This window comes from Ranitomeya variabilis, chromosome 4 (assembly GCF_051348905.1).
Source record: "Ranitomeya variabilis isolate aRanVar5 chromosome 4, aRanVar5.hap1, whole genome shotgun sequence".
NCBI classification, from domain to species: domain Eukaryota; kingdom Metazoa; phylum Chordata; class Amphibia; order Anura; family Dendrobatidae; genus Ranitomeya; species Ranitomeya variabilis.
Window position 1 is genome coordinate 303,406,808 of NC_135235.1, and position 27,604 is coordinate 303,434,411.

Genomic DNA, 27,604 nt, shown 5'->3' on the forward strand with positions numbered 1-27,604 from the left:
ACTGATCGCAAATCTGAACCTATCCAACACAACTAGAGGTAGCCGCTAGCCGGTGAACGTGCCTAAAAAATTCCTAGACGTTTCGAGCCAGCCTGAGGAACTAGCTACCCCTAAAGAGAAAGAAAGACCTCGCTTGCCTCCAGAGAAATAATCCCCAAAGATATAGAAGCCCCCAACAAATATTAATGGTGAAGTAAGAAGAAGGCACATACGTAGGGATGAAATCAGATTCAGCAAAAGAGGCCCACTAGTACTAGAAAGCAGAAAATAGAGCAGGGGTCTATGCGATCAATAAAAAACCCTTACAAAATATCCATCCTGAGATTTCAAGAACCCACGCACCAACTAATGGTGTGTGGGGAGAAACTCAGTCCACTAGAGCATCCAGCAAGCGAGGGAATCACATTTTAGCAAGCTGGACAAGAAAACATGATAAACACTGCTGATCAAAAAATGAGCAAACAAAATTTAGCTTGTCCTGGATGGACTGGGAGCAAGGTAGTCAGAAGGAATCTGAGTAGCACTGATTACATTGACAGCCGGCAACAAGTGAAAGTAAAACAGAGCTATATAGGAACCTCCCAGAGGATAACGAACCAGCTGATAGCCAGAGACCAGCAGGATAACAAACAAAGCCACCAGGGGGAGCCCAAAGCAAAAGTCACACCATACCACCAGTGACCACAAGAGGGAGCCTGAAAACAGAGTTCACAACAGTACCCCCCCCTTAAGGAGGGGTCACCGAACCCTCATGAAAACCCCCAGGGCGATCAGGATGAGCCACATGGAAGGCACGAACCAAATCGGCCGCATGAACATCAGAGGCGACAACCCAAGAATTATCCTCCTGACCATAGCCCTTCCACTTGACCAAATACTGGAGCCTCCGTCTAGAAACACGAGAATCCAAGATCTTCTCCACCACGTATTCCAATTCTCCCTCAACCAGCACCGGGGCAGGAGGCTCAACCGGAGGAACCACCTCCGCAACAACGAGCGATGGAACACATTATGAATAGCAAATGATGCCGGGAGGTCCAGACGGAATGACACAGGGCTAAGGACTTCCAGAATCTTATAAGGACCGATAAACCGAGGCTTGAACTTAGGAGAGGAGACCTTCATAGGAACGAAGCGAGAAGACAACCACACCAAGTCCCCAACGCGAAGTCGGGGACCCACACAGCGACGGCGGTTGGCAAAGAGCTGAGCCTTCTCTTGTGACAACTTCAAATTGTCCACCACATGATTCCAAATCTGATGCAACCTATCCACCACAACATCCACTCCAGGACAGTCAGAAGGCTCCACCTGACCCGAGGAAAAACGAGGATGAAACCCCGAATTACAAAAAAAAGGAGAAACCAAAGTAGCAGAACTAGCCCGATTATTAAGGGCAAACTCGGCCAACGGCAAAAAAGTAACCCAGTCGTCCTGGTCAGCAGAAACAAAACATCTTAAATAAGTCTCCAAGGTCTGATTAGTTCGCTCGGTTTGGCCATTCGTCTGAGGATGGAAGGCCGACGAAAAAGACAATTCAATGCCCAACTTAGCACAAAAGGTCCTCCAAAATCTAGACACAAACTGGGATCCTCTTTCAGAAACAATGTTCTCAGGAATCCCGTGCAAACGAACCACATTTTGAAAAAACAGTGGAACCAACTCGGAGGAGGAAGGCAACTTAGGCAAGGGCACCAAATGGACCATCTTAGAAAAACGATCACACACCACCCAGATGACAGACATTCTCTGAGAGACAGGGAGATCTGAAATAAAATCCATGGAAATGTGCGTCCAAGGCCTCTTCGGGACAGGCAAAGGTAACAGCAAACCACTGGCACGAGAACAGCAAGGCTTCGCCCGAGCACAAATTCCACAAGACTGCACAAAGGAACGCACATCCCGTGACAAGGAAGGCCACCAAAAAGACCTGGCCACCAAGTCTCTGGTACCAAATATTCCAGGATGGCCCGCCAACACCGAAGAATGAACCTCGGAGATGACTCTGTTGGTCCATCTATCCGGGACAAACAGTCTCCCCGGTGGACAGCGGTCAGGTCTATCCGCCTGAAACTCTTGCAGCACACGTCGCAAATCTGGGGAGATGGCAGACACCCCTTCTCTAAGGATACCAGCCGGCTCTGAATCTCCAAGAGAGTCAGGCACAAAACTCCTAGAAAGAGCATCAGCCTTCACATTCTTCGAACCCGGCAGGTACGAGACCATGAAATCAAAACGAGAGAAAAACAACGACCAACGAGCCTGTCTGGGATTCAGCCGCTTGGCCGACTCGAGATAAATCAAATTCTTGTGATCAGTCAAGACCACCACACGATGTTTAGCTCCCTCGAGCCAATGTCGCCACTCCTCAAATGCCCACTTCATAGCCAACAGCTCCCGATTACCGACATCATAATTCCGCTCGGCAGGCGAAAACTTTCTTGAAAAGAAAGCACATGGCTTCATCACAGAGCCATCGGGGCTTCTCTGCGACAAAACAGCCCCCGCTCCAATCTCAGAAGCATCAACCTCCACCTGGAAGGGAAGTGAGACATCTGGCTGACATAAGACCGGAGCCGAAGAAAACCGACACTTCAGCTCCCGAAAGGCCTCCACAGCCGCAGAAGACCAATTAGTCACATCAGAACCCTTCTTGGTCAAATCCGTCAAAGGCTTAACAACGCCAGAAAAATTAGCTATGAAGCGACGGTAAAAATTAGCAAAACCCAAGAACTTCTGAAGACTCTTAACAGATGTAGGCTGCGTCCAGTCATGAATAGCCTGAACCTTGACTGGGTCCATCTCAATAGTAGAAGGAGAAAAAATGAAACCCAAAAAAGAAATCTTCTGGACTCCAAAAAGACATTTTGAGCCCTTCACAAATAAAGCATTGTCACGCAGGACCTGAAAGACCATCCTGACCTGCTTAACATGAGACTCCCAATCATCCGAAAAAAACAGAATATCATCCAGATACACAATCATAAACTTATCCAGATATTCACGGAAGATGTCATGCATAAAGGACTGAAAGACTGAAGGAGCATTAGAAAGTCCAAAAGGCATCACCAAGTACTCAAAATGGCCTTCAGGCGTATTAAATGCAGTTTTCCATTCATCACCCTGTTTTATACGCACAAGGTTATACGCACCACGAAGATCTATCTTGGTGAACCAACTAGACCCCCTAATGCGAGCAAACAAATCAGTTAACAATGGCAAAGGATACTGAAATTTGACCGTGATTTTATTCAAAAGGCGATAATCAATACAGGGTCTCAGGGAACCATCCTTTTTAGCCACAAAAAAAGAATCCTGCACCAAGAGGGGATGAGGACGGGCGAATATGTCCCTTCTCTAAAGACTCCTTTATATAACTCCGCATGGCAGCATGCTCCGGCACAGATAAATTGAAAAGTCGTCCCTTAGGAAACTTACTACCAGGAATCAAATTTATAGCACAATCACAGTCCCTATGAGGAGGTAGAGAATTGAGTTTGGGCTCCTCAAATACATCCTGGTAGTCTGACAAAAACGTAGGGACTTCAGAAGGAGTGGACGAAGCAATTGACAACACAGGAGCGTCACCATGAATTCCCTGACAACCCCAACTTGACACCGACATAGCTTTCCAATCCAGGACTGGATTATGAGTCTGCAACCATGGTAGACCCAACACGACGACATCATGCAAATTATGCAGTACAAGAAAGCGAATCACCTCCTGATGAACAGGAGTCATGCACATGGTCACTTGTGTCCAGTACTGAGGTCTATTCGTAGCCAATGGTGTAGAATCAATTCCCCTCAGTGGAATAGGGAATTTCAAAGGCTCCAAATCAAAACCACAACGCCTGGCAAATGACCAATCTATCAGACTCAGGGCGGCACCTGAATCTACAAAAGCATTAACCGGGTAAGATGACAGGGAACAAATCAGGGTAACAGACAAAATGAACTTAGGCTGTAAAGTACCAATGGTGACAGATTTATCAACCTTTTTTTTGCGCTTAGAGCATGCTGAGATAACATGAGCTGAGTCACCACAGTAAAAGCACAACCCATTTTGCCGTCTATAATTTTGCCGTTCACTTCTGGTCAGAATTCTGTCACATTGCATAGATTCAGGTGTCTGTTCAGAAGACACCGCCAAATGGTGCACAGGTTTGCGCTCCCGCAAACGCCGATCAATCTGAATGGCCAGAGTCATTGACTCATTCAGACCTGCAGGCGTAGGGAACCCCACCATGACATTCTTAATGGCTTCAGAAAGACCTTCTCTGAAATTTGCAGCCAGGGCACACTCCTTTCACTGAGTAAGCACCGACCATTTCCGAAATTTCTGGCAGTACACCTCTGCTTCATCTTGCCCCTGCGAGAGGGCCAATAACGTTTTTTCAGCCTGGTTCTCAAGATTAGGTTCCTCATAGAGCAATCCAAGGGCTAGAAAAAACGCATCTACACTAAGCAATGCAGGATCCCCTGGCGCCAATGCGAAGGCCCAATCTTGAGGGTCACCACGCAAAAAGGAAATGATAATCTTAACTTGCTGAACGGCATCACCAGAGGAACGAGGTTTCAAAGAAAGAAACAACTTACAATTGTTCCTAAAATTCAGGAACCTAGATCTATCTCCAGAAAACAACTCCGGAATAGGTATTCTAGGCTCTGACATAGGACTGTGAACAACAAAATCCTGAATACTTTGAACCCTAGCAGCAAGATGATCCAGACTGGAAGCCAAGCTCTGGACATCCATGTCAGCAGCTGAACTCAGAGCCACACCAAGATTAAGAGGAGGAGAGAAGCTAGCCACAGCAGCTAGACACACGGCAACAACAACAACAAAAAAAATAATTTCTCAAGGCTTCTTTTCTCCTGCTTCTGCCATGCAATTAACACTTTACTGGCCGGCTGTACTGTTATGATCCTTAGTGGCTGAGGATCACGAATAGACCAGCAAGTGAATAAACTAAGGACAAGCTCTAGGGAGATGGTAACTGGACTGATCGCAAATCTGAACCTATCCAACACAACTAAAGGTAGCCGGTGAACGTGCCTAAAAAATTCCTAGACGTTTCGAGCCAGCCTGAGGAACTAGCTACCCCTAAAGAGAAAGAAAGACCTCGCTTGCCTCCAGAGAAATAATCCCCAAAGATATAGAAGCCCCCAACAAATATTAACGGTGAAGTAAGAAGGCGGCACATACGTAGGGATGAAATCAGATTCAGCAAAAGAGGCCCACTAGTACTAGAAAGCAGAAAATAGAGCAGGGGTCTATGCGATCAATAAAAAACCCTTACAAAATATCCATCCTGAGATTTCAAGAACCCACGCACCAACTAATGGTGTGGGGAGAAACTCAGTCCACTAGAGCATCCAGCAAGCGAGGGAATCACATTTTAGCAAGCTGGACAAGAAAACATGATAAACACTGCTGATCAAAAAATGAGCAAACAAAACTTAGCTTGTCCTGGATGGACTGGGAGCAAGGTAGTCAGAAGGAATCTGAGTAGCACTGATTACATCGACAGCCGGCAACAAGTGAAAGTAAAACAGAGCTATATAGGAACCTCCCAGAGGATAACGAACCAGCTGATAGCCAGAGACCAGCAGGATAACAAACAAAGCCACCAGGGGGAGCCCAAAGCAAAAGTCACACCATACCACCAGTGACCACAAGAGGGAGCCTGAAAACAGAGTTCACAACACTGCCCCCTATGTACAAGAATATAACTACTATAATACTGCCCCTATGTACAAGAATATAACTACTATAATACTGCCCCATGTACAAGAATATAACTACTATAATACTGCTCCTATATACAAGAATATAACTACTATAATACTGCCCCTATGTACAAGAATATAACTACTATAATACTGCTCCTATGTACAAGAAAATAACTACTATAATACTGCTCCTATATACAAGAATATAACTACTATAATACTGCCCCATGTACAAGAATATAACTACTATAATACTGCTCCTATGTACAAGAATATAACTACTATAATACTGCTCCTATATACAAGAATATAACTACTATAATACTGCTCCTATGTACAAGAATATAACTACTATAATACTGCTCCTATATACAAGAATATAACTACTATAATACTGACCACTACGTACAAGAATATAACTACTATAATACTGCCCCTATGTACAAGAATATAACTACTATAATACTGCTCCTATGTACAAGAATATAACTACTATAATACTGCCTGCTACGTACAAGAATATAACTACTATAATACTGCTCCTATGTACAAGAATATAACTACTATAATACTGCCCCTATGTACAAGAATATAACTACTATAATACTGCTCATATGTGCAAGAATATAACTACTATAATACTGCCCGCTACGTACAAGAATATAACTACTATAATACTGCTCCTATGTACAAGAATATAACTACTATAATACTGCTCCTATGTACAAGAATGTAACTACTATAATACTGCCCCTATATTTAAGAATATCTACCATATAATTGTCTAAGGGTCACTTCCATCTTTCCGTCTGTCTTTCTGTCTGTCTGTCACGGATATTCATTGGTCGCGGCCTCTGTCTGTCATGGAAATCCAAGTCGCTGATTGGTCGTGGCAAAACGGCCACGACCAATCAGCGACGGGCACAGTCCGGCGGCAAAATGGCCGCTCCTTCCTCTCCGCAGTCAGTGCCCGCTCCATAATCCCCTCCAGTCAGCACTCACACAGGGTTAATGGCAGCGGTAACGGACCGCGTTATGCCGCGGTGTAATGCACTCCGTTACCGCTGCTATTAACCCTATGTGACCAACTTTTTACTATTGATGCTGCCTATGCGGCATCAATAGTTAAAAGATCTAATGCTAAAAATAATAAAAAAAATAAAAAATAGTTATATACTCACCGTCCGTCGGCCCCGGATCAGGAACAGGCCTTCCCCGCTCCTCGCGATGCTCCGGTGACCGCTCCATGCATTGCGGTCTCGCGAGACTGCTACGTCATCATTTCGCGAGACCGCAATGCACTCTTTGGACCGGAGCGCGCGAGGAGGTGATTATATCACTATTTTTTATTTTAATTCTTTTTTTTACAGGGATATGGTGCCCACATTGCTATATATTGCGTGGGCTGTGCTATATACTACGTGGGCTGTGCAATACAAGATGTGAGCTGTGCAATATAACACGTGGGCTTTGCAATATACTACGTGGACTGTGCAATATAATACGTGGGCTGTGCAATGTACTGCGTGGGCTGTGCAAAATAATACGTGGGCTGTGCAATATAATACGTGGGCTGCTATATACTACGTGGGCTGTGCAATGTACTACGTGGGCTGTGCTATATACTACGTGGGCTGTGCAAAATAATACGTGGGCTGTGCAATATAATACGTGGGCTGTGCAATATAATACGTGGGCTGCTATATACTATGTGGGCTGTGCAATAAACTACGTGGGCTGTGCTATATACTACGTGGGCTGTGCAATATAATACGTGGGCTGCTATATACTACGTGGGCTGCTATATACTACGTGGGCTGTGCAATATACTACGTGGGCTGTGCAATGTAATACGTGGGCTGTGCAATGTACTACGTGGGCTGTGCAATGTACTACATGGCCTGTGCTATACACTACGGGGCCGGTGTTATACACTACGTGGGCTGTGTTATACACTACGTGGGCTGTGTTATACACTACGTGGGCTGTGTTATACACTACGTGGGCTGTGTTATACACTACGTGGGCTGTGTTGTACACTACGTGGGCTGTGTTATACACTACGTGGGCTGTGTTAATACTGCGTGCGTGGGCTGTTATATACTACGTGAGCTGTGTTATATGCTATGTGGGCTGTTATACACTCCGTGGGCTGTGCTATGTACTACGTGGCTGTGCTATATACTACGTGGCTGTGCAATATACTACGTGGCCTGTTATATACTACATGGCCGGACGCGAACAATCAGTGACAGGCGCAGTCCGGCTGCGAATTAGCGCGGGGATTTGAACCACGCTTCGCTTATTGGTCGCGGTCGGCCGAATCCTGTGTATTCAATGTATTATTCTAAAATCTTCATAAATAAACTACATACATATTCTAGAATAAACAAATAGGAGAAACCGGAGCATGATTGTATAAGAAAAAAATACTTTATTAGAACAAAATAATTAATTAAAAACAGCAGTAACATACAGAGGTGTATAATAGTACCATGATACACACATAGGAGGGCACCCACCCCTCTAACATCCCCTATAACAAGTCTCAAAGGAAAATCCTTTCCATGTCATGTGGCCTGGTTGAATGACCGCTAGGTAGTAAAATGCTAATAAGTTCTATCATGAATGGATTAAAGCAGGTCCACTTACCAGGGTACAAGAGGGGGGAAAATGGAGGAGCGGGGTCTCACCCAAGTACCAGCTCCCGACACGTGTTTCGCGGCTAAAAAACGCCGCTTTCTCAAGGAAGTGAGCTTACAACTGAAAGGACCTATATTTGAGCCAGCTGACCTGTGTCACGTGTCCATGTCGGGCCAATAATAGCGGCGCCAGCGGCGCATGCGCACGGCGGCGGACGGGTCCACCATGGGGACAGGGCGCAGAGCCGAGTGCGCACGCGCCGGGGGTGAGCCCGGAACGCCCATACAAGGCTCAAGTGCGCCCGTCCACATAGGGGAGCCGCCCACCGACCGGGCGATGCGCACGGCCGCTTAAGGGAAGTAACAGCTGGATGACAAAGCCAAGGAACATGTGATAATGGCTTCCATATATGGGGACCCCATAGAGCATAAAAAAGTCACAGAAATAAAAACTATATATATAGTGCAATGGTGTCCATATGGGTATTGGTGGAGAAACAAGGGTATGCAAAGCAACGCATAATAGCATATGTAATAAATACAAGAAATGTACCGCCATGATACTAGAATAATAGTCATATCAGACTTATAATGGCGATACAAAGATACACTCCATATTCTCAAAGAACGACCAAATTGCATCAGTATTCCATAATGAAAAGACTTAAATATGCAATAAGCGGTATAATAAGTGCACAGTAATATACAATAACATAACTAGTAATGAATACAATTAATTATACATCCATTCAATAACAAAGTTCTAAGGTCAATATGTATAATAAATAACACATGTAAACTAGTAGTTTTGTATTCCCACAGATGTCCGCATCCCACCATGGCAAGGAGCTCCGAAACAGCGAGTCCAAATTGATGGAGAGGATCAGCGGCCAGAAAAAAGGTCCACAGGTAAAAGGGATAATTAGTACTGCAAAAACGAAACAAAATAACAATAATTAAAATACAGAATAAAACCACAGAACAAAGGCGAGATAATGCAAGGACCCATCTATATCACACATCGCTAAAGATATGGAGCGAAACTCAGGGACTCATTGAGCCCTTTGGGAGTCATACAATCCAAAAGGACAATCCATTTTGTCTCGATCTGCGCGAGACGTTTTTTGTTGTCCCCACCTCTTATACCTAGACTTCCCTCTCATGACGCCTAGGAGGGGCATGAACCTTGGCGATATGCTTGTCAGGAGTCATTATGTCCCTACAACTAATAACCCCTTTGGTACTGTTGGTCCCCGCCCGGGTTGTACCTCGTGTGGGCGCTGTCTTGCCTGCGCCAATGTCCTGCGCTGCTCTGAATTTAAATCGAGTGATGGCTTGAAAACTTTTCAGATACGACATCGGATCTCGTGTGGGTCAACTAACGTCATTTATTATGCCACCTGCCCATGTCCAAAGATCTACGTGGGCCTTACCACACGTGAACTTAGGATCCGGGTACGAGAGCATGTGCGGGACATTGACGCGGCCAGGACGGCGCCCACAGAGACGGAATTAAAAACACTCCCCCGACATTTCTGGTTGCACCATAATTGCAACTCAAAATTACTATCTGTCCGGGGGATTGATGTGCTTCATCTAGGTATAAGAGGTGGGGACAACAAAAAACGTCTCGCGCAGATCGAGACAAAATGGATTGTCCTTTTGGATTGTATGACTCCCAAAGGGCTCAATGAGTCCCTGAGTTTCGCTCCATATCTTTAGCGATGTGTGATATAGATGGGTCCTTGCATTATCTCGCCTTTGTTCTGTGGTTTTATTCTGTATTTTAATTATTGTTATTTTGTTTCGTTTTTGCAGTACTAATTATCCCTTTTACCTGTGGACCTTTTTTCTGGCCGCTGATCCTCTCCATCAATTTGGACTCGCTGTTTCGGAGCTCCTTGCCATGGTGGGATGCGGACATCTGTGGGAATACAAAACTACTAGTTTACATGTGTTATTTATTATACATATTGACCTTAGAACTTTGTTATTGAATGGATGTATAATTAATTGTATTCATTACTAGTTATGTTATTGTATATTACTGTGCACTTATTATACCGCTTATTGCATATTTAAGTCTTTTCATTATGGAATACTGATGCAATTTGGTCGTTCTTTGAGAATATGGAGTGTATCTTTGTATCGCCATTATAAGTCTGATATGACTATTATTCTAGTATCATGGCGGTACATTTCTTGTATTTATTACATATGCTATTATGCGTTGCTTTGCATACCCTTGTTTCTCCACCAATACCCATATGGACACCATTGCACTATATATATAGTTTTTATTTCTGTGACTTTTTTATGCTCTATGGGGTCCCCATATATGGAAGCCATTATCACATGTTCCTTGGCTTTGTCATCCAGCTGTTACTTCCCTTAAGCGGCCGTGCGCATCGCCCGGTCGGTGGGCGGCTCCCCTATGTGGACGGGCGCACTTGAGCCTTGTATGGGCGTTCCGGGCTCACCCCCGGCGCGTGCGCACTCGGCTCTGCGCCCTGTCCCCATGGTGGACCCGTCCGCCGCCGTGCGCATGCGCCGCTGGCGCCGCTATTATTGGCCCGACATGGACACGTGACACAGGTCAGCTGGCTCAAATATAGGTCCTTTTAGTTGTAAGCTCACTTCCTTGAGAAAGCGGCGTTTTTTAGCCGCGAAACACGTGTCGGGAGCTGGTACTTGGGTGAGACCCCGCTCCTCCATTTTCCCCCCTCTTGTACCCTGGTAAGTGGACCTGCTTTAATCCATTCATGATAGAACTTATTAGCATTTTACTACCTAGCGGTCATTCAACCAGGCCACATGACATGGAAAGGATTTTCCTTTGAGACTTGTTATAGGGGATGTTAGAGGGGTGGGTGCCCTCCTATGTGTGTATCATGGTACTATTATACACCTCTGTATGTTACTGCTGTTTTTAATTAATTATTTTGTTCTAATAAAGTATTTTTTTCTTATACAATCATGCTCCGGTTTCTCCTATTTGTTTATGCTATTTGGAGCTAAGTGATGGGTCTGGTTGCATACAACACACGTGTTGCCCCAGACCAATAATATGGTTTTGGGATTCTGTATATTCTAGAATACCCGATGCGTTAGAATCGGGCTACCATCTAGTAACTACTATAATACTGCCTACTATATACTGTAGAAGAATATAACTACTATAATACTGCCTCCTATGTACAAGAATATAACTACTATAATACTGCCTCCTATGTACAAGAATATAACTACTATAATACTGCCTCCTATGTACAAGAATATAACTACTATAATATTGCCCCTATGTACAAGAATATAACTACAATAATACTGCCCCTATGTACAGGAATATAACTACTATAATACTGCCTCCTATGTACAAGAATATAACTACTATAATAATGTCCTTATGTACAAGAATATAACTAGTATAATACTGCCCCTATGTACAAGAATATAACTACTATAATACTGCCTCTGTCAGGACTCTTTTTACCTTTTGTGCATTACTGCCCTTTTCCAAAATGGCGTCTTTGGTCTCATGTGCACTGTGTCTTCCTGCTATAAAACTCCACCCCAGCCTTCAGTCTGTGCTTGTTATGAACTGGTGGTTTAGGAGCAACATGGGACATGCTCTGGAGGAGGTGGTACCTGTACTGACCGCAGTTCCGGAGCTTAACACAACACTAGAAGTAGCCGTGGGATGTTCCTGTCACTCCCTAGACACCTCGTCACAGCCGGAGAACTAACTACCCCTAAAGATAGAAACAGGAAAGCTATCTTGCCTCAGAGAAAATTCCCAAAGGACAGACAGCCCCCCACAAATATTGACTGTGAGTGGAGAGGGAAATTACATACACAGAATGAAACTAGGATGTAGCAAAGGAGGCCAATCTAGCTAGATAGATAGAACAGGACAGAATACTGTGCGGTCAGTATTAAAAACTAGAAAAATCCACCACAGAGTTTACAAAAATCTCCACACCTGACTAAAGGTGCGGAGGGTAAATCTGCTTCCCAGAGCTTCCAGCTTAACTAAATAAATCCATTCTGACAAGCTGGACTAGAAAAAACATAGAATGTGCTGAACGATTAAGTCCACAAAAGGTGGAAAGCAAAAGAACAAAGCAAGGACTTATCTTTGCTGAACTGGTCAGAATATCAGGGAAATCCAAGAGAGATGTGAATCCAAGCAGGAACCATTGACAACTGGCACTGGCTGAAGGATAGAGCCAGGATAAATAGCCGAGCCAGAATAGACGATCAGTGGAAGCAGCTGCTGACTGCTAAATCCAAGGAGCAGCAGTTCCACTTAAATCCACCGGAGGGAGCCCAAGAGCAGAACTCACAAAAGTGCCACTTACAACCACCGGAGGGAGCCCAAGAGCGGAATTCACAACAGTGCTAGAGTATTCTGCCTTGCATCCAGCTCCTGACCTCTGATTACTCCCTGGCTATACACCTGCTCCTGTGAACCTGTGTGGTGATCCTGCTACTCTGCTCTGAGTTCCTGCTGCATACACAAGTTTCCAGTAATCCTCCTTCATCTGCTGTTCGTGTTAACTTCCATCTGCATTTGCTGGACATGTAAGCTGTTTCTGCTTTGCAATAACCTGAGACTATTAACCAGGCCTCCCTGGTTGAGCTAAGATATTATTTGAACTGCCTAATAGCATATCTATCTGTGCCTGGACTAAGACAAGGATTTATTCGTGTCAAGTATCCTCAAGAATAACTGTGCTTCACAGACTTTCTGCTTGATTGCATTTTCCTCTGAAGTTCCCTATAGACTGCTAAGCTGCGTTTATTATTTGCACCAAGTGTTGTGGACTTGAGTTTCTCTCTGCACCTGTTTGAATCACTGTGTGATAATATAGACTTTACCACTTATAAAACTGTGTCCTGTAGTTGTCTTGTTCCACGCAAAGAGTCTCCTGAGTTATCCCCTATAATTATTACAGCCTCCTATGTACAAGAATATAACTACTATAATACTGCCACCTATGTACAAGAATGTAACTACTATAATACTGCCCCTATGTACAAGAATATAACTACTATAATACTGCCCCTATGTACAAGAATATAACTAGTATAATACTGCCCCTATGTACAAGAATATATCTACTATAATACTGCCCCTATGTACAAGAATATATCTACTATAATACTGCCCCTATGTACAAGAATAAATCTACTATAATACTGCCTCCTATGTACAAGAATATAACTACTATAATACTGCCACCTATGTACAAGAATATAACTACTATAATACTGCCCCTATATACAAGAATATAACTACTATAATACTGCCCCTATGTACAAGAATATAACTACTATAATACTGCCCCCTATGTACAAGAATATAACTACTGCCCCCCATTGGCAACAATATGGAAAATACATTTCAGGAAAATATTAAGTGAATAATATAACTGTCTGTATCTGACGATTCAGACCATCCTTGTACGGACACCTCGGCTTTCTCATCATTACACCAATACTAGTAAGATTTATAAACCACTAGCTGAAGAGCCCGGCGTTTACTGGGCATAGTAAATATCTGTGGTTAGTTATAGCACCTCACTTCTCTTATTTTCCCATCACACCTCTCATTTTCCCCATCACTCCTCTTATTTTCCCCCTCACTCCTCTCATTCCCCCCTAACACTTGTCATTTTGACCTCACATCTGTCATTTTCCGATCACTCCACTAGTTTCCCTCACTCCTCTCATTTTGCACTCACACCTTTTCATTTTCACCTCACACCCCTCATTTTCCCCTCAGTATATACATGTTTATCATCTCCCTTATATATAGTATACACCTGTATGTTATCTCCTGTATATAGTATACCTGTATGTCATCTCCCCTGTAAATAGTATATACCTGCTGTGTGTCATCTCCTCCTGTATATTGTATATACCTGTATGTCATCTCCTCCTGTATATAGTATATACCTGTATGTCATCTCTTCTGTATATACTATATACCTGTATGTCATCTCTTCCTATATATAGTATATACCTGTATGTCATCTCCTGTATATAGTATATACCTGTGTGTCATCTCCCCTGTATATAGTATATACCTGCTGTATGTCATCTCCTCCTCTATATACCTATGTCATCTTTTATATAGTATATACCTGTATGTCATCTCCTCCTGTATATAGTATATATGTGTCATCCCCTCCTGTATATAGTATATACCTGTAAGTCATCTCCTCCTGTATATAGTATATACCTGTGTCATCTGCTCCTGTATATAGTATATATCTGTGTGTCATCTCCTCCTGTATATAGCATATACCTGTGTGTCATCTCCCCTGTATATAGTATATACCTGTGTGTCATCTCCTCCTGTATATAGTATATACCTGTGTGTCATCTCCCCTGTATATAGTATATACCTGTGTGTCATCTTTCCTGTATATAGTATATACCTGTGTGTCATCTCCTCCTGTATATAGTATGTACCTGTATGTCATCTCCTCCTGTATATAGTATATACCTGTGTGTCATCTCCTCCTGTATATAGTATATACCTGTGTGTCATCTGCTCCTGTATATAGTATATATCTGTGTGTCATCTCCTCCTGTATATAGTATATACCTGTGTGTCATCTCCCCTGTATATAGTATTTACCTGTGTGTCATCTCCTCCTGTATATAGTATATACCTGTGTGTCATCTCCCCTGTATATAGTATGTACCTGTATGTCATCTCCTCCTGTATATAGTATATCTGTGAGTGTCATCTCTCCTGTATATAGTATATACCTGTGTGTCATCTCCTCCTGTATATAGTATATATCTGTATGTCATCTCCTCCTGTATTAGACCTCATTCACACGTTATTTGGTCAGTATTTTTACCTCAGTATTTGTAAGCTAAATTGTCAGTCTGATAAATCCCCAGCCAACAGGAAGCCCTCCCCCTGGCAGTATATATTAGCTCACACATACACATAATAGACAGGTCATGTGACTGACAGCTGTTTTATTTCCTATATGGTACATTTGTTTCTCTTGTAGTTTGTCTGCCTATTAATCAGATTTTTATTTTTGAAGGATAATACCAGACTTGTGTGTGTTTTAGGGCGAGTTTCGTGTGTCAAGTTGTGTGTGTTGAGTTGCGTGTGGCGACATGCATGTAGCGACTTTTGTGAGATGAGTTTTGTGTGGTGACGTGTGTAGCAACTTTTTGTATGTCGAGCAGCATGTGACAGGTTAGTGTAGCAAGTTGTGTGCAGCAAGTTTTGCGCGTGGCGAGTTTTGTGTGGTGCGTTTTGAGTATGTGCAAGTTTTGTGTGAGGCAACTTTTGCATGTGTTGCAACTTTTGTGCATGTGGCAATTTTTCCGCGTGTGCAAGTTTTACGTGTGGAGAGTTTTCCATGAGGTGAGTTTTGCACGTGTGGCGAGTTTTGCGTGAGCCTAGTTTTGCATGTGACGAGTTTTGCATGTGGCGAGTTTTGCGCGTGGCGAGTTTTGAGCGGCGACTTTTGTGTTTCGACTTTTATGTGGCGAAGTTGGTGTATGTGTGGTGAAATGTGTGCTGAGGGTGATATATGTGCTCAAGCACGTGGTAGTGTGTGGCGCATTTTGTGTGTGTGTTCATATCCCCGTGGTGGTGTGGTGATTATCCCATGTTGGGGCCCCACCTTAGCAACTGTACGGTATATACTCTTTGGCACAATCGCTCTCATTCTTTAAGTCCCCCTTGTTCACATCTGGCAGCTGTCAATTTGCCTCCAACACTTTTTCTTTCACTTTTTCCCTATTATGTAGATAGGGGCAAAATTGTTTGGTGAATTGGAACACGCGGGGTTAAAATTTCACCTCACAACATAGCCTATGACGCTCTCGGGGTCCAGACGTGTGACTGTGCAATATTTTGTGGCTGTAGCTGCGACGGTGCAGATGCCAATCCCGGACATACACACACACACACATACACACACACATATTCAGCTTTATATATTAGATTGACTATATAACTTTTCTGGCGTATCGAAATTAAACAATTAATGATATAATTCGGGTAATTTATCTCTGCAAGCAACACTAACGGGACTATAAAACGAGGGCCTCGCCTCAGACAGTTTTATTGGTTGTTTTATAAACGTGTTAGATGCAGAATTTGTGTAGCTATAAAATGTGATTCTGCAGTAATAAGAGGATAGAAAGCACATTACTTCCATCAGACTTCAGTCTGGCAGCTTTATTAACTGCAAAGTGAATGTATAAAGAGCAGCTGCTGTTAGGATCAATCAGGGGGCTATTCCCAAAACAAGGCAGCCCAAAGGCTGATCCGATGGCTCTCCATTACAAGCGAGAGTAAGATTTCACTTCATGGCTACCAAAAGGGAATCAATTAAAAAAATGGTTCTAATATTTCACAAATAAAGCACATAAATAAAAAAAGAGTTGGTTACTATGTCTATAATTGATTTACTATTTACTTATCTCTGGCTGTTGCCATGGGAACAACAATGAAAACATTCATCATTTTTCTTATCAGGTACACTGAGAGAACAGAAAAAGTTCTATACTAAAGTCAATATTTATACTTTATTTTTAGATACTTTAATCTAAAGATCTCTGAATGGGAACATGATTGGTTACTTGAAGGCTGAAGATTCTAGCACTTCTTAATGATGAGGGTTTGTTTCTTTTGTTTGGACATTCACTTGGCAGATGAAGGTCAATATAGATAAATATAAAGAGATACATGTAAAGTTATGCACCTGGACACTAATAATAAGTGGACATCATATGTTCTAAGAGGAGTAAAACTAGGAGAGTCATTTTTATAGAAGGATCTTGGTGTACTTGTAGAACACACACTAAATAACAGTGTCAATTAGCAGCTTCTAAAGAAAGCAGGACATTGTCACGTATTAAAAGGGGTATGAACTCACAAGACAGGGACAGTTTGGACACACCTTCTCATTTAAAGATTTTTCTGTATTTTCATGACTATGAAAATTGTAAATTCACACTGAAGGCATCAAAACTGTGAATTAACACATGTGGAATTATATACTTAACAAAAAAAGTGTGAAACAACTGAAATTATGTCTTATATTTTAGGTTCTTCAAAGTAGCCACCTTTTGCCTTGATGACTGCTTTCCACACTCTTGATGAGCTTCAAGAGGTAGTCACCGGGAATGGTTTTCACTTCACAGGTGTGCCCTGTCAGGTTTAATAAGTGGGATTTCTTGCCTTATAAATGAGGTTGGGACCATCAGTTGTGTTGTGCAGAAGAGGTGGATACACAGCTGATAGTCCTACTGAATAGACTGTTAGAATTTGTATTATGGCAAGAAAAAAGCAGCTAAGTAAAGAAAAACGAGTGGCCATCATTACTTTAAGAAATGAAGGTCAGTCAGTCTGAAAAATTGGGCAAACTTTGAAAGTGTCCCCAAGTGCAGTGGTCAAAACCATCAAGCGCTACAAAGAAACTGGCTCACATGAGGACCGCCCCAGGAAAGTAAGACCAAGAGTCACCTCTGCTTCTGAGGATAATTTTATCTGAGTCACCAGCCTCAGAAATCGCAGGTTAACAGCAGCTCAGATTAGAGACCAGGTCAATGCCACACAGAGTTCTAGCAGCAGACACATCTCTACAACAACTGTTAAGAGGAGACTTTGTGCAGCAGGCCTTCATGGTAAAATAGCTGCTAGGAAACCACTGCTAAGGACAGGTAACAAGCAGAAGAGACTTGTTTGGGCTAAAGAACACAAGGAATGGACATGAGACCAGTGGAAATCTGTGCTTTGGTCTGATCAGTACAAATTTGAGATCTTTGGTTCCAACCACCGTGTCTTTGTGCGACGCGGAAAAGATGAACGGATGGATTCTACATGCCTGGTTCCCACTGTGAAGCATAGAGGAGGACGTGTGATGGTGTGGGGGTGCTTTGCTGATGACACTGTTGGGGATTTATGCAAAATTGAAGGCATACTGAACCAGCATGGCTACCACAGCATCTTGCAGCGGCATGCTATTCCATCCGGTTTGCGTTTGGTTGGACCATCATTTATTTTTCAACAGGACAATGACCCCAAACACACCTCCAGGCTGTGTAAGGGCTATTTGACCAAGAAGGAGAGTGATGGGGTGCTACGCCAGATGACCTGGCCTCCATAGTCACCAGACCTGAACCCAATCGAGATGGTTTGGGGTGAGCTGGATCATAGAGTGAAGGCAAAAGGGCCAACAAGTACTAAGCATCTCTGGGAACTCCTTCAAGATTGTTGGAAGATCATTCCCGGTGACTACCTCTTGAAGCTCATCAAGAGAATACCAAGAGGGTGAAAAGCAGTCATCAAAGCAAAAGGTGGCTACTTTGAAGAACCTAGAATATAAGACATATTTTCAGTTGTTTCACACTTTTTTGTTAAGTATATAATTCCACATGTGTTAATTCATAGTTTTGATGCCTTCAAATGTGAATGTACAATTTTCATAGTCTTGAAAATACAGAAAAATCTTTAAATGAGAAGGTGTGTCCAAACTTTTGGTCTGTACTGTATTACTACCACTTTACAAAGCATTAGTGCTACCTCATCTGAAATATGCAGTTGTGGGCATCAGTTCATTTAAAAGATGCCCTGGTGGTAGAAAAGGTACAAAATCTCTGGCGGGGACAGGCCGGTTCAGTCTCCCGCGGGAGCAATTTTAGCATTAGAACTATTAATCTGTGAAACAGTCTACATCAGGTGCTGGTCACAATGGGGTCCACTGATGATTTCATAAAAAGCTTTGGATGCTTTTTTAGAAGAAAATAATGTAAATAGCAGGTGATAGGGGTGTACTGGAAATATCACATAAAACTGGAACACAATGTAACTTACATATAAAGTACAACAAAGAATCTTTTAATCTGTGGACTTGGTCCTCCAGCGACTTTCAGGAACACATCTTGGGGTTCTCCATGACCCTAGAATAAGCAGAGGGAACATTACAGGAATTATCCCATGGACCCTCTTATAAAAAGTAGATGTGATTACTGTTATAAATCAGTAAAGATTATTAGAAGTCACAATAATTTATTTATTTTCGTGCTTTGTTACCCAAGGATTTCCCTTTTTATGGACTGCCTTAGGCTGAGCAGCAGTGCCGTGCCACGTGACCCTCTTCGCAGTCTACATCCCAGTTATACACTGCAGTTTTCTGCGATTAAAATCCCACCCCCGAGAAGCTGGAGCTGGAAACCATTGTCTAATCATAGAGGGACACATCACTAGAACCGATACTAGGGAGAGAGAAGAGGGTCAACAGAGCATGGGTGTCCACAGAGGTTGGCACCCAAGTTATGGTCCCCCGCTCACTGTTGTCTTACCCTAGCTGACCCTAGGTAGTCTTGACTAAAGCAAGTCCCCAATGGCCAGGAGACGGTGAGCGGGGGCCCCTTAACGTGCGTGCTTTATCTAGGGTGCCAACCTCTGCGATCAGGCAGGGCTTACCTTTAGGGTGCATCACTGAAGGAAAATATTAGGACATCCCCCCTGCCTGATCTTGTTTTCAGTCCTGTTTTCTATGTGACACATTACTTGGATATATTTTGGTCACCACATTGATATATGTAAAACTGTTTGTTGGATAGGAATATCCAAGTTTGTTCCTTTAAATAATAATAATAATAATAATAATAATAATAATAAAAGGTATAATTTTTAATAATAGGGATTTATTGACCAAGTTAGAAATTCACTGCATCCCATAGATGATTGATATACTGTAATTACGTGTTACACTAGAGGCATGACATAGACTCAGGTCTTGTGCCTGTGCTAAACGCAGCAGGAGCCGGATGTTACATATTGCCCAGCTCCAGCTGCGTGTGTCGGGACCGGACTTTAACCCCTCTCATACCAGTGTCATTAGTGACCAGCATATAAGGAGTTTTATAAAAGGAGAGTGCTCCCTTTGTCAGCCCAATGGTACCTCCGCAGTACAATCTCTGGGATCCCATCGGGGGCAGGGTCTGATGGGCATACACCGACAGATTAGATAATTAACTGAACTGCATACAGTAGGTTGTTCAGTGTATTATCAGTCCAATCAAAATATCGCATGTCCCCATTATGCAGCGTTTTTCCTGCCAAACTACAGTATTTGCAGTAGATTTTCTACTGCAAATACCAAATGTGTGCACATACCCTAAAAAAAGTAAATAAAAAATATTTGCACATTAAAAATTATATAAAAGAAAAAACATCCCAGTTTGAACAACAAAAAATAATTTGTAATAAAAAAACAACAACACATATTCGGCATAACTGCGTTCACAATGAACCGTACCATAAAACTAGACTTGCCCTACAAAAAAATAACCCTCATACAATTTGATGTAAAAAAAAATAACCAAATATATCAGGATATGGTGACCAAAAATACAAAAAAAAGTGTCTTTTTTTCTGCACAAAAGTGGCAAAAGATTTTTAAATAAATACATACGGTAAATTTGGTATTGGTGTGATAATACCGACCCACACAATAGAGATAACATGACAATTTTACTACGCAGTGAATCGTATTTAAAAAAAAAAATGAATAAAATAAATTGAAAAATATTTTTTTGGGTACATTTTGCCTCCCAAAGAGTGTAACAAAAAGTAATCAAAATGTGCATATACCTTAAAATAGTACCAATAAATCTACAGTTTGACACCGATAAAAATAAGCCCTCATATAGCTCCACTGATAGAAAATTATAAAACTTGAGGTACTCAGAATATGGCGAAAAGTGATTTTTTTTTTTTTTTTTTACAATTTGCATATGTATTGTACAAAATACCGAAAACAGAAATAAAATGATAGAAACTTTGCAAACTAGTGGCAGAATTACAGTTTTGTTTATATTCCTTCCCATAAAGTGTTACCCCGGTAATTTGGGGTACATATAACTAATTATTAAACTTTTAGTTTATTAATTACGGTAGTTATATGTACCTCAAATTACCGGTATTCCGCTGACAAATACAAGTCATCCCGAAAAAAAACAAAAAAAAACCCCACAAGCCCTGATACAACTATGTTGCAGAAAAAGATATATAGGAAAAAAAAAATATGGCTCCTGGACTGCGACAATAGAAAAGTAAAACAAATAAAATGGTCTGGCATAAAGAGAAACAACTTGTCGTGGTCTCATAGATTGCAGCTCTGCGCACTACATCCCGCTGATGTGTCAGTATGATGGAGGGCTGGCTGTAAATACGCTTTTGTATCTCTTGATGTCGGTTTCGGTGTTTGCGTGTTATTGTTGTAACGCTGTGTCATTCTGCATGTGGCAACACAATAACTCATTTGCTGATATTTTGCATAATACATGTGACGGCTGGAAATCTGGTCAATGTGCGGCCAATAAAACAAGAATCCGCCTAGCAGCTAGCGCTGCCGTCCACCGGCTGACTATGATGCTGATTGGAAGTGTAGTTGGGAGATTAGGAGCAGGCTGGAAGATAAAATGTTGTAATTATTCCAGGTGCCACAATAGATCTCGTCAGCCGCCGTTCTCAGAAGACAAGAGACTAAATGATCAGAGGAGCTAATCCTAGAAAGCTTCGGAATGCGGCACAAAAATGGACAAAATGGAATTCATTCTGCCCCGTGTTACGACACAGCAACAAGCGAGAGGATCCTGACTTCGACGCCCCAGAGGCCTTTAAATATTTGGTATCTCATTGGCTTGGCAAAATCAGCACACCATGCCAATGGGTATGGGTGGGTGGTGGTAGATCAGTGGCTGCCAGGTTCATAGAGCGCTGCTTATCTTTGAGAAAATATTAAGATGGGGTCAAAACTCAACTGGTTGATCACCTGTTTGCGACATGGAATCCTGTCTTCCTATCACCTGGTGGCCACAATTGGCTTCCGGTAGGTTCATAAATCATGATCAGTCATTCTGTGGTGTCACACATGCTATACTTATGGTGGAACACATCTTGAAGCGTTAACTAATGCCACCTAGAAGTTAGTGCTACCCCAAGCATCTCTAAGGGATGAGTATAATAGTGCTTGCTCAATATTAACCCAAGTGGACAAGTCACTACCAGAAGACTACTCTCATAAAATACTCTGCTGCTGGACCATAGACAATTTTTATCTACCTTTCACCATCATATCCTAATGTAATCACAGAAATAGGGCACTGCTGCCTGCAAAATCAGCACACTCCTCCTCAGCTGCAGCCACTATACCTCCCATCTGATTGGCTACCTGGCACTCTGTCCTCGCCCACTTCCTGGTACTTCCCCGGCACCTTCTCCTCGCTATGTAAGAAAGGAACTGGTCACTGCCTTTCACAAAAGCCAACACACTCTTCTCCTAAACCCCTATATGCTCCTATCAGTCTCTCCCTCTTGTCTCTGTCCTCATGTTGACTCTATGCATTCATGGTGTCACTGGCATTATCACAAGAGGACAGGTCACTGCCTACTACAAGAACAAAACACTCATGTTCTGCTGCATCAGCCCCAGTGATTACACATCCGCTACAAGCAGCAGATATGGACCGACTGCTATGAGGGGCTCTCAGTCACTGAACAAGGTGTGTGATTCACTGATGAATGGCATGGTCTCACTTACCAATTTTTTGGTGTCACAGATAATATTGGGGTCACTGCACCTCACATACAGCTCCGGTTCCCCTCCAGGCATTCCAACAGGGGCACCTAGGAAAAAGCAAGATAACATGGATTTATCAAAAAGGACTAGATTAATTTACAACAAGAAAATAGCACAGAAAACAGTATTTTCTTACTGTACCTGGAAGAGTGTACCACGGGGGTAACCGGATGGACTTCTTCAGGAACGTCAACTCGGGGTGATAAAATCTAAATGTTTGGTCCACAATGTGCGGTTGTGATTCCACGCTGACTTGGAGAATGGCAATTGGTTTTCCATCTGATGCCTTAAAGGAAACCTGACACATACAAGAATAATATTCTGTGATGGAGCCGCCATTAGACATACCACAGAGGTTGTCACCTAACTTTCCTAGACTCCTGAGCAACTAATCTGTCGAATTACATAGTGAGGAGAAATGTCTTCCTACATAACATGACCACCTAATGTGTATAAAGGGGAGTCCTGACAGCAAACGGTGTAGAAAAGAAGGGTTGGGGGTATTTTGGATTACATTACGGCATACATTTTAGTAGGTAAATAGCCTCGAAAAGTGGCCATGGTTTTATTACCTATCCCGGCTCAAGTTCCGGGCTTTTCTCCCTACCCCTATGGCCGGCTCCCTTTGTGCTAGTCGAAGCCTGGTTACTATGGCCCCTCCTATGTCATGATCCAAGAACCTTTATGGCCGGCTTAGGTGGCTGTGCACTGTGAGTATTCAGGTAGTCCACTCTGTATGATGAAGGTATGAGATAATGAACTTTTCTCTGCTTTTTTTTATATTATCGCACCCTTAATCCTACTACATAAAGGTTCATTATAACTCTGCTCCTCCTGTCTTCTACTGCATTCATGCAGCAAGGTACCAGATTGCCTACACATCTATTTTGTTTGCACACTTGGCTCTGCTACATATAGTGCTTCCAGCTCAGCTTATCCTCCTGCCATTCTGCATATCCAACTGAACTGGTCGTAGCGGCTCCCCATGCCATGCGTCACGTCCAACAATACTACAACATGGCCTCTGATCTACCCTGATCTATGCCTTAGAGAATCCACCTAACCAGATGAGAAAATAACAGGCTCCCAATTGAGAGCAACAAAGCTCAAGGTGCAATGGTAACTGTTGGTCGACAGTGATCTATAGTTTATGGCCACCTTTAACAGGATTGCCATTAAGGAGTCTTGGGAAGGTTGCTGACAAGTCATTTAGAAACCAATATAGTGGCCATATTGGGTGGGGGTCTCCCACTAACCCAAGGAAATCAAAGGCCCAAAGTGGTGGTACAGTGCACCTCATCACCGTTTCCCCAGTACGATGGTACCTCGGCCACCTACTATGCAGGAACCTGCAGCATGACCTAATCAAGGATATGAGGATGGCTATTCCCAACTTAGAAGAGGGGCCTTAGTGCCACACCAACTCTGCATCTACTTTATGTTCAGGATCAAAGAAAATCCAGGTTGGACCCCACCAATCATAAAATGATATAGGGACATAAGACAAGTAAAAGGGTTTGACGTACAAATACTAGGTCCATCATCTCACCTTAATCCGTTTAGAAGACATGGTGTTCGGCTTAAATTGGGACGACCTGTCGGGGTCTTTTGCTAAAAGTACGGGATCAGGACTCTGCAGTCACAAAAAAATGTAGTGAGGATCACATCTGGCCCAGAAAATATGTAGATATTACAGAGATTAGCTGGCAGTTACCCATGCACGGCTTATTATTATTGTTAATGACTGACACTATACCACCATGGTATAATATATACAGTTTGTTATTCTTCTAGATGGGGGGACGGTTACTCCACATAAATTGCAGACTTCAGAATGCAGGGAGCTATGAGACGTTGGATGTGAACCTACCAGACGCATTCATTTAAAGAGACGCTGTCAGCACATTCTTACATATGAATGTAGGCTGTACGGGCACTTGTTCCTCAATAAATAAAAAATATTACCTTATGTGCCAGTCATTAGAAATCTAGCGTAGAAGCCATATGCAAGTCAGGTTGGAAGTGCACTGGGGGTGTCAATGCACTTGAGAAAAGAGGTACGAGTACACTGACACGCCCACAGTGCACTTCCAGACTGATTAGAATTTCTACAAAAAAATATTATTTTACTAAGTGACGAGCGGCTACACAGCAACATCAGCACTTTCATATGTAAAAACCTGCCGAAAGGTTCCCTTTAAGACATAACGGATGAGATTTCATAAGCTTTGAGGAGGGTTGTTATGTGTACAGGCAAGACCACCTTATAGAGGCAGCCAAATTTCAGCCAGTGCTAGTCAATAATACATACAGGGATGGACAAAACGTGGACCTAGTATTAAAGGGGTCCTCCAATCCCAATGCAGTTTGTTGTCAAAAAGAGCAAAACATGCTTTACTCACTCTCCCCAGGTTGGCTGAACTGCAGCACCCTGTGTCCGGTACTGGGCGCAGCCCAGATGTTGCTTCAACAGTGCGACAGTCCATCAGTGAGCTCAGCTGCTCTGAGCAGGGCTTTCCGTCTACGCAGACAGAGCCGTTCAGCTCACTGATTAGCTGACGCACTCTCGACTTGATTTCAGCGTCGCAGCGGATATAGGTCACCAGGAACAGCAGCAGAAACACAGAAATGGACCTGGTGAGAGTGAGTAAAGCATGGTTTGCTTTGGTTTTTATAACAAGCTGCGCCCAGGGACCATAATTTTCTGAAAGGGCATAACCCTTTAAGTGTATCTCCTAAGATACAATACAGTGTACCGTATAATCTACAGTATCATTCGTAAACTCACCGGCAGCAAGGACGTGGGGTCCAGGCAGACAGTCTGGTACCTGAATGGAATATAAACGGTCTCCTTGGGTCGGAGGTACAGCTGGGGGGTGTCGCTCTGCTGCTGAACATGAAACATATTTTCCTCTATGGGTGTCGTTGTGTTTGTCAGCTCTTTAAAATGTCTCCATTCCTGTGTGTCCACGATCACCCTGGAAGGGTATAGAGAAACCTTCAGCTTTATAGTCCATGGCCAAGGGATCATGTCATCCATCTGAGATTCGGATTCTTTCTCACCGTGACATGGTGACTATAGGGGGCAACGTTAATCACCATTAGCTTCAGGCCATACTTGCCAACTTTTACCACCAAGGATCTGAGCTTCTCTTGGTGGCAAATTTCGCCTATTTTCTGAAGACCACCAAGGATCTGAGCTTCCCTTGGTGGCAAATTTCACCTATTTTCTGAAGACTTGACCCATTCTCACCAGTTTCCTGAATAAGGAGACCTTGCGGAGGTTTCAGGCAGGTTCTACAAGACCCCGGAAATTTGCTGACTATTCCCCTTATTCCTGGAGCCTCCTAGAAAGGGTTGGCAAATATGTCTCCAGTAGATGTAGATATTCATGGTGATGTGAATTCCTAACAGGACTTCACGACAATATGGTATCAGAGGAGGACATGTCATCAAAAGTGCAGCCTCAGGTTTGGGGCCTGTATCTTTAAATCCTCACATTTTTGTAAAAAAAAGATCTGTTTCCATATTTTTGAGATATACCAAATGATCTTTTTAAAGATGTCTTCTGGTGGGTCTCACTATAGTGAATGTACACACCATTATGTTTTGCGCAGTCTAGGCCCAAAATATAGCACTATTTGATGTCTTAAAGGGGTTTTCCAGAGCACTAATATTGATTACCTATTGTTAGGATAGGTCATCATCATCATCATCGTGAGGGCCAACAACTGGCACCAGGACAATCTTCTGTTATCAGATGTGGCTTGTTTTAAAAAAGGGGCTACCCATGAATAAACCTTTTTTTACTGTGTTTTTAAGAACTAACAGGCAGGTAGTTGCTACTTACCTGCCTGTTGTGCCTGGCGCCGATCTCTGCCGCTACAGTGCGGTCACACACTGTTCCTGCCATCTATTCAGCAGCTTCCGTTGTCGTCAGGTCAAGGAGAGCAGCTGCTTCTCTTCCACTTCCACTGCCTAACTGCGGGGAGCCGATTGACAATCAGAGCAGAGTGGAAGAAGACGAGCTGCTCTGTTGGCAGGACCTGTCTGTGATTGCTCTGAGCTAGTGCCAGGTAGAACAGGCAGGTGATTGCCTCAGTTTGGGCCTTGTTAATTATAGGCCCAAAGTAAAAACATATAATAGTCCTGGACAACCTCTTCAAATAGAACTATATAGTTAAATAAAAAAAATGATTGCCACCTGCAGCAAGCACTAGATTGCGCTTATTGCACACAATTTAACCCCTTCACAAACCTGCTATTTGGGGTCTTGAAGCAACAGAGCGGTTTCTTATTTTTACACCACTACTACATGGGTAAAAGAACATTTCTAAGTAGTCATACGAGTAGTTTTCTTTTGCAGGAAGGGTTGTATTTTTTAATGACACCATTATGGGGTAGAAATAATGTATTCTAAAATTATTTACATTTTTTGGGGGGTGGGATAAGAAAAAAAACAGCAATTCTGAAACAATTTTTTTTTACTGCACACAGTGAAATACAAATGTCATGTGAACTTGATCTGGTTTTTTTATGTTTTACTGCTTTTTGCTGAATAAAAAAAGCTTAAAACATAACTAAATA

At 42.7% G+C, this 27,604-nt stretch overlaps 1 protein-coding gene across 4 annotated transcripts in view; it reads right to left on the bottom strand.

Moving 5' to 3' along the window:
- Positions 1–27,604, bottom strand: part of NPHP4 (nephrocystin 4) — a 249,137-nt gene that overhangs the window by 22,059 nt on the left and 199,474 nt on the right. For all 4 annotated transcript variants that reach the window (XM_077250341.1, XM_077250340.1, XM_077250338.1 and 1 more), the window contains 5 exons: positions 25,806–25,995; positions 24,567–24,650; positions 23,159–23,315; positions 22,979–23,064; positions 19,243–19,328 (listed from right to left, as the gene is read on the bottom strand). In XM_077250341.1, the coding sequence (XP_077106456.1) occupies positions 19,243–19,328; positions 22,979–23,064; positions 23,159–23,315; positions 24,567–24,650; positions 25,806–25,995 (603 nt within the window). The remainder of the gene's footprint in view (positions 1–19,242; positions 19,329–22,978; positions 23,065–23,158; positions 23,316–24,566; positions 24,651–25,805; positions 25,996–27,604) is intronic.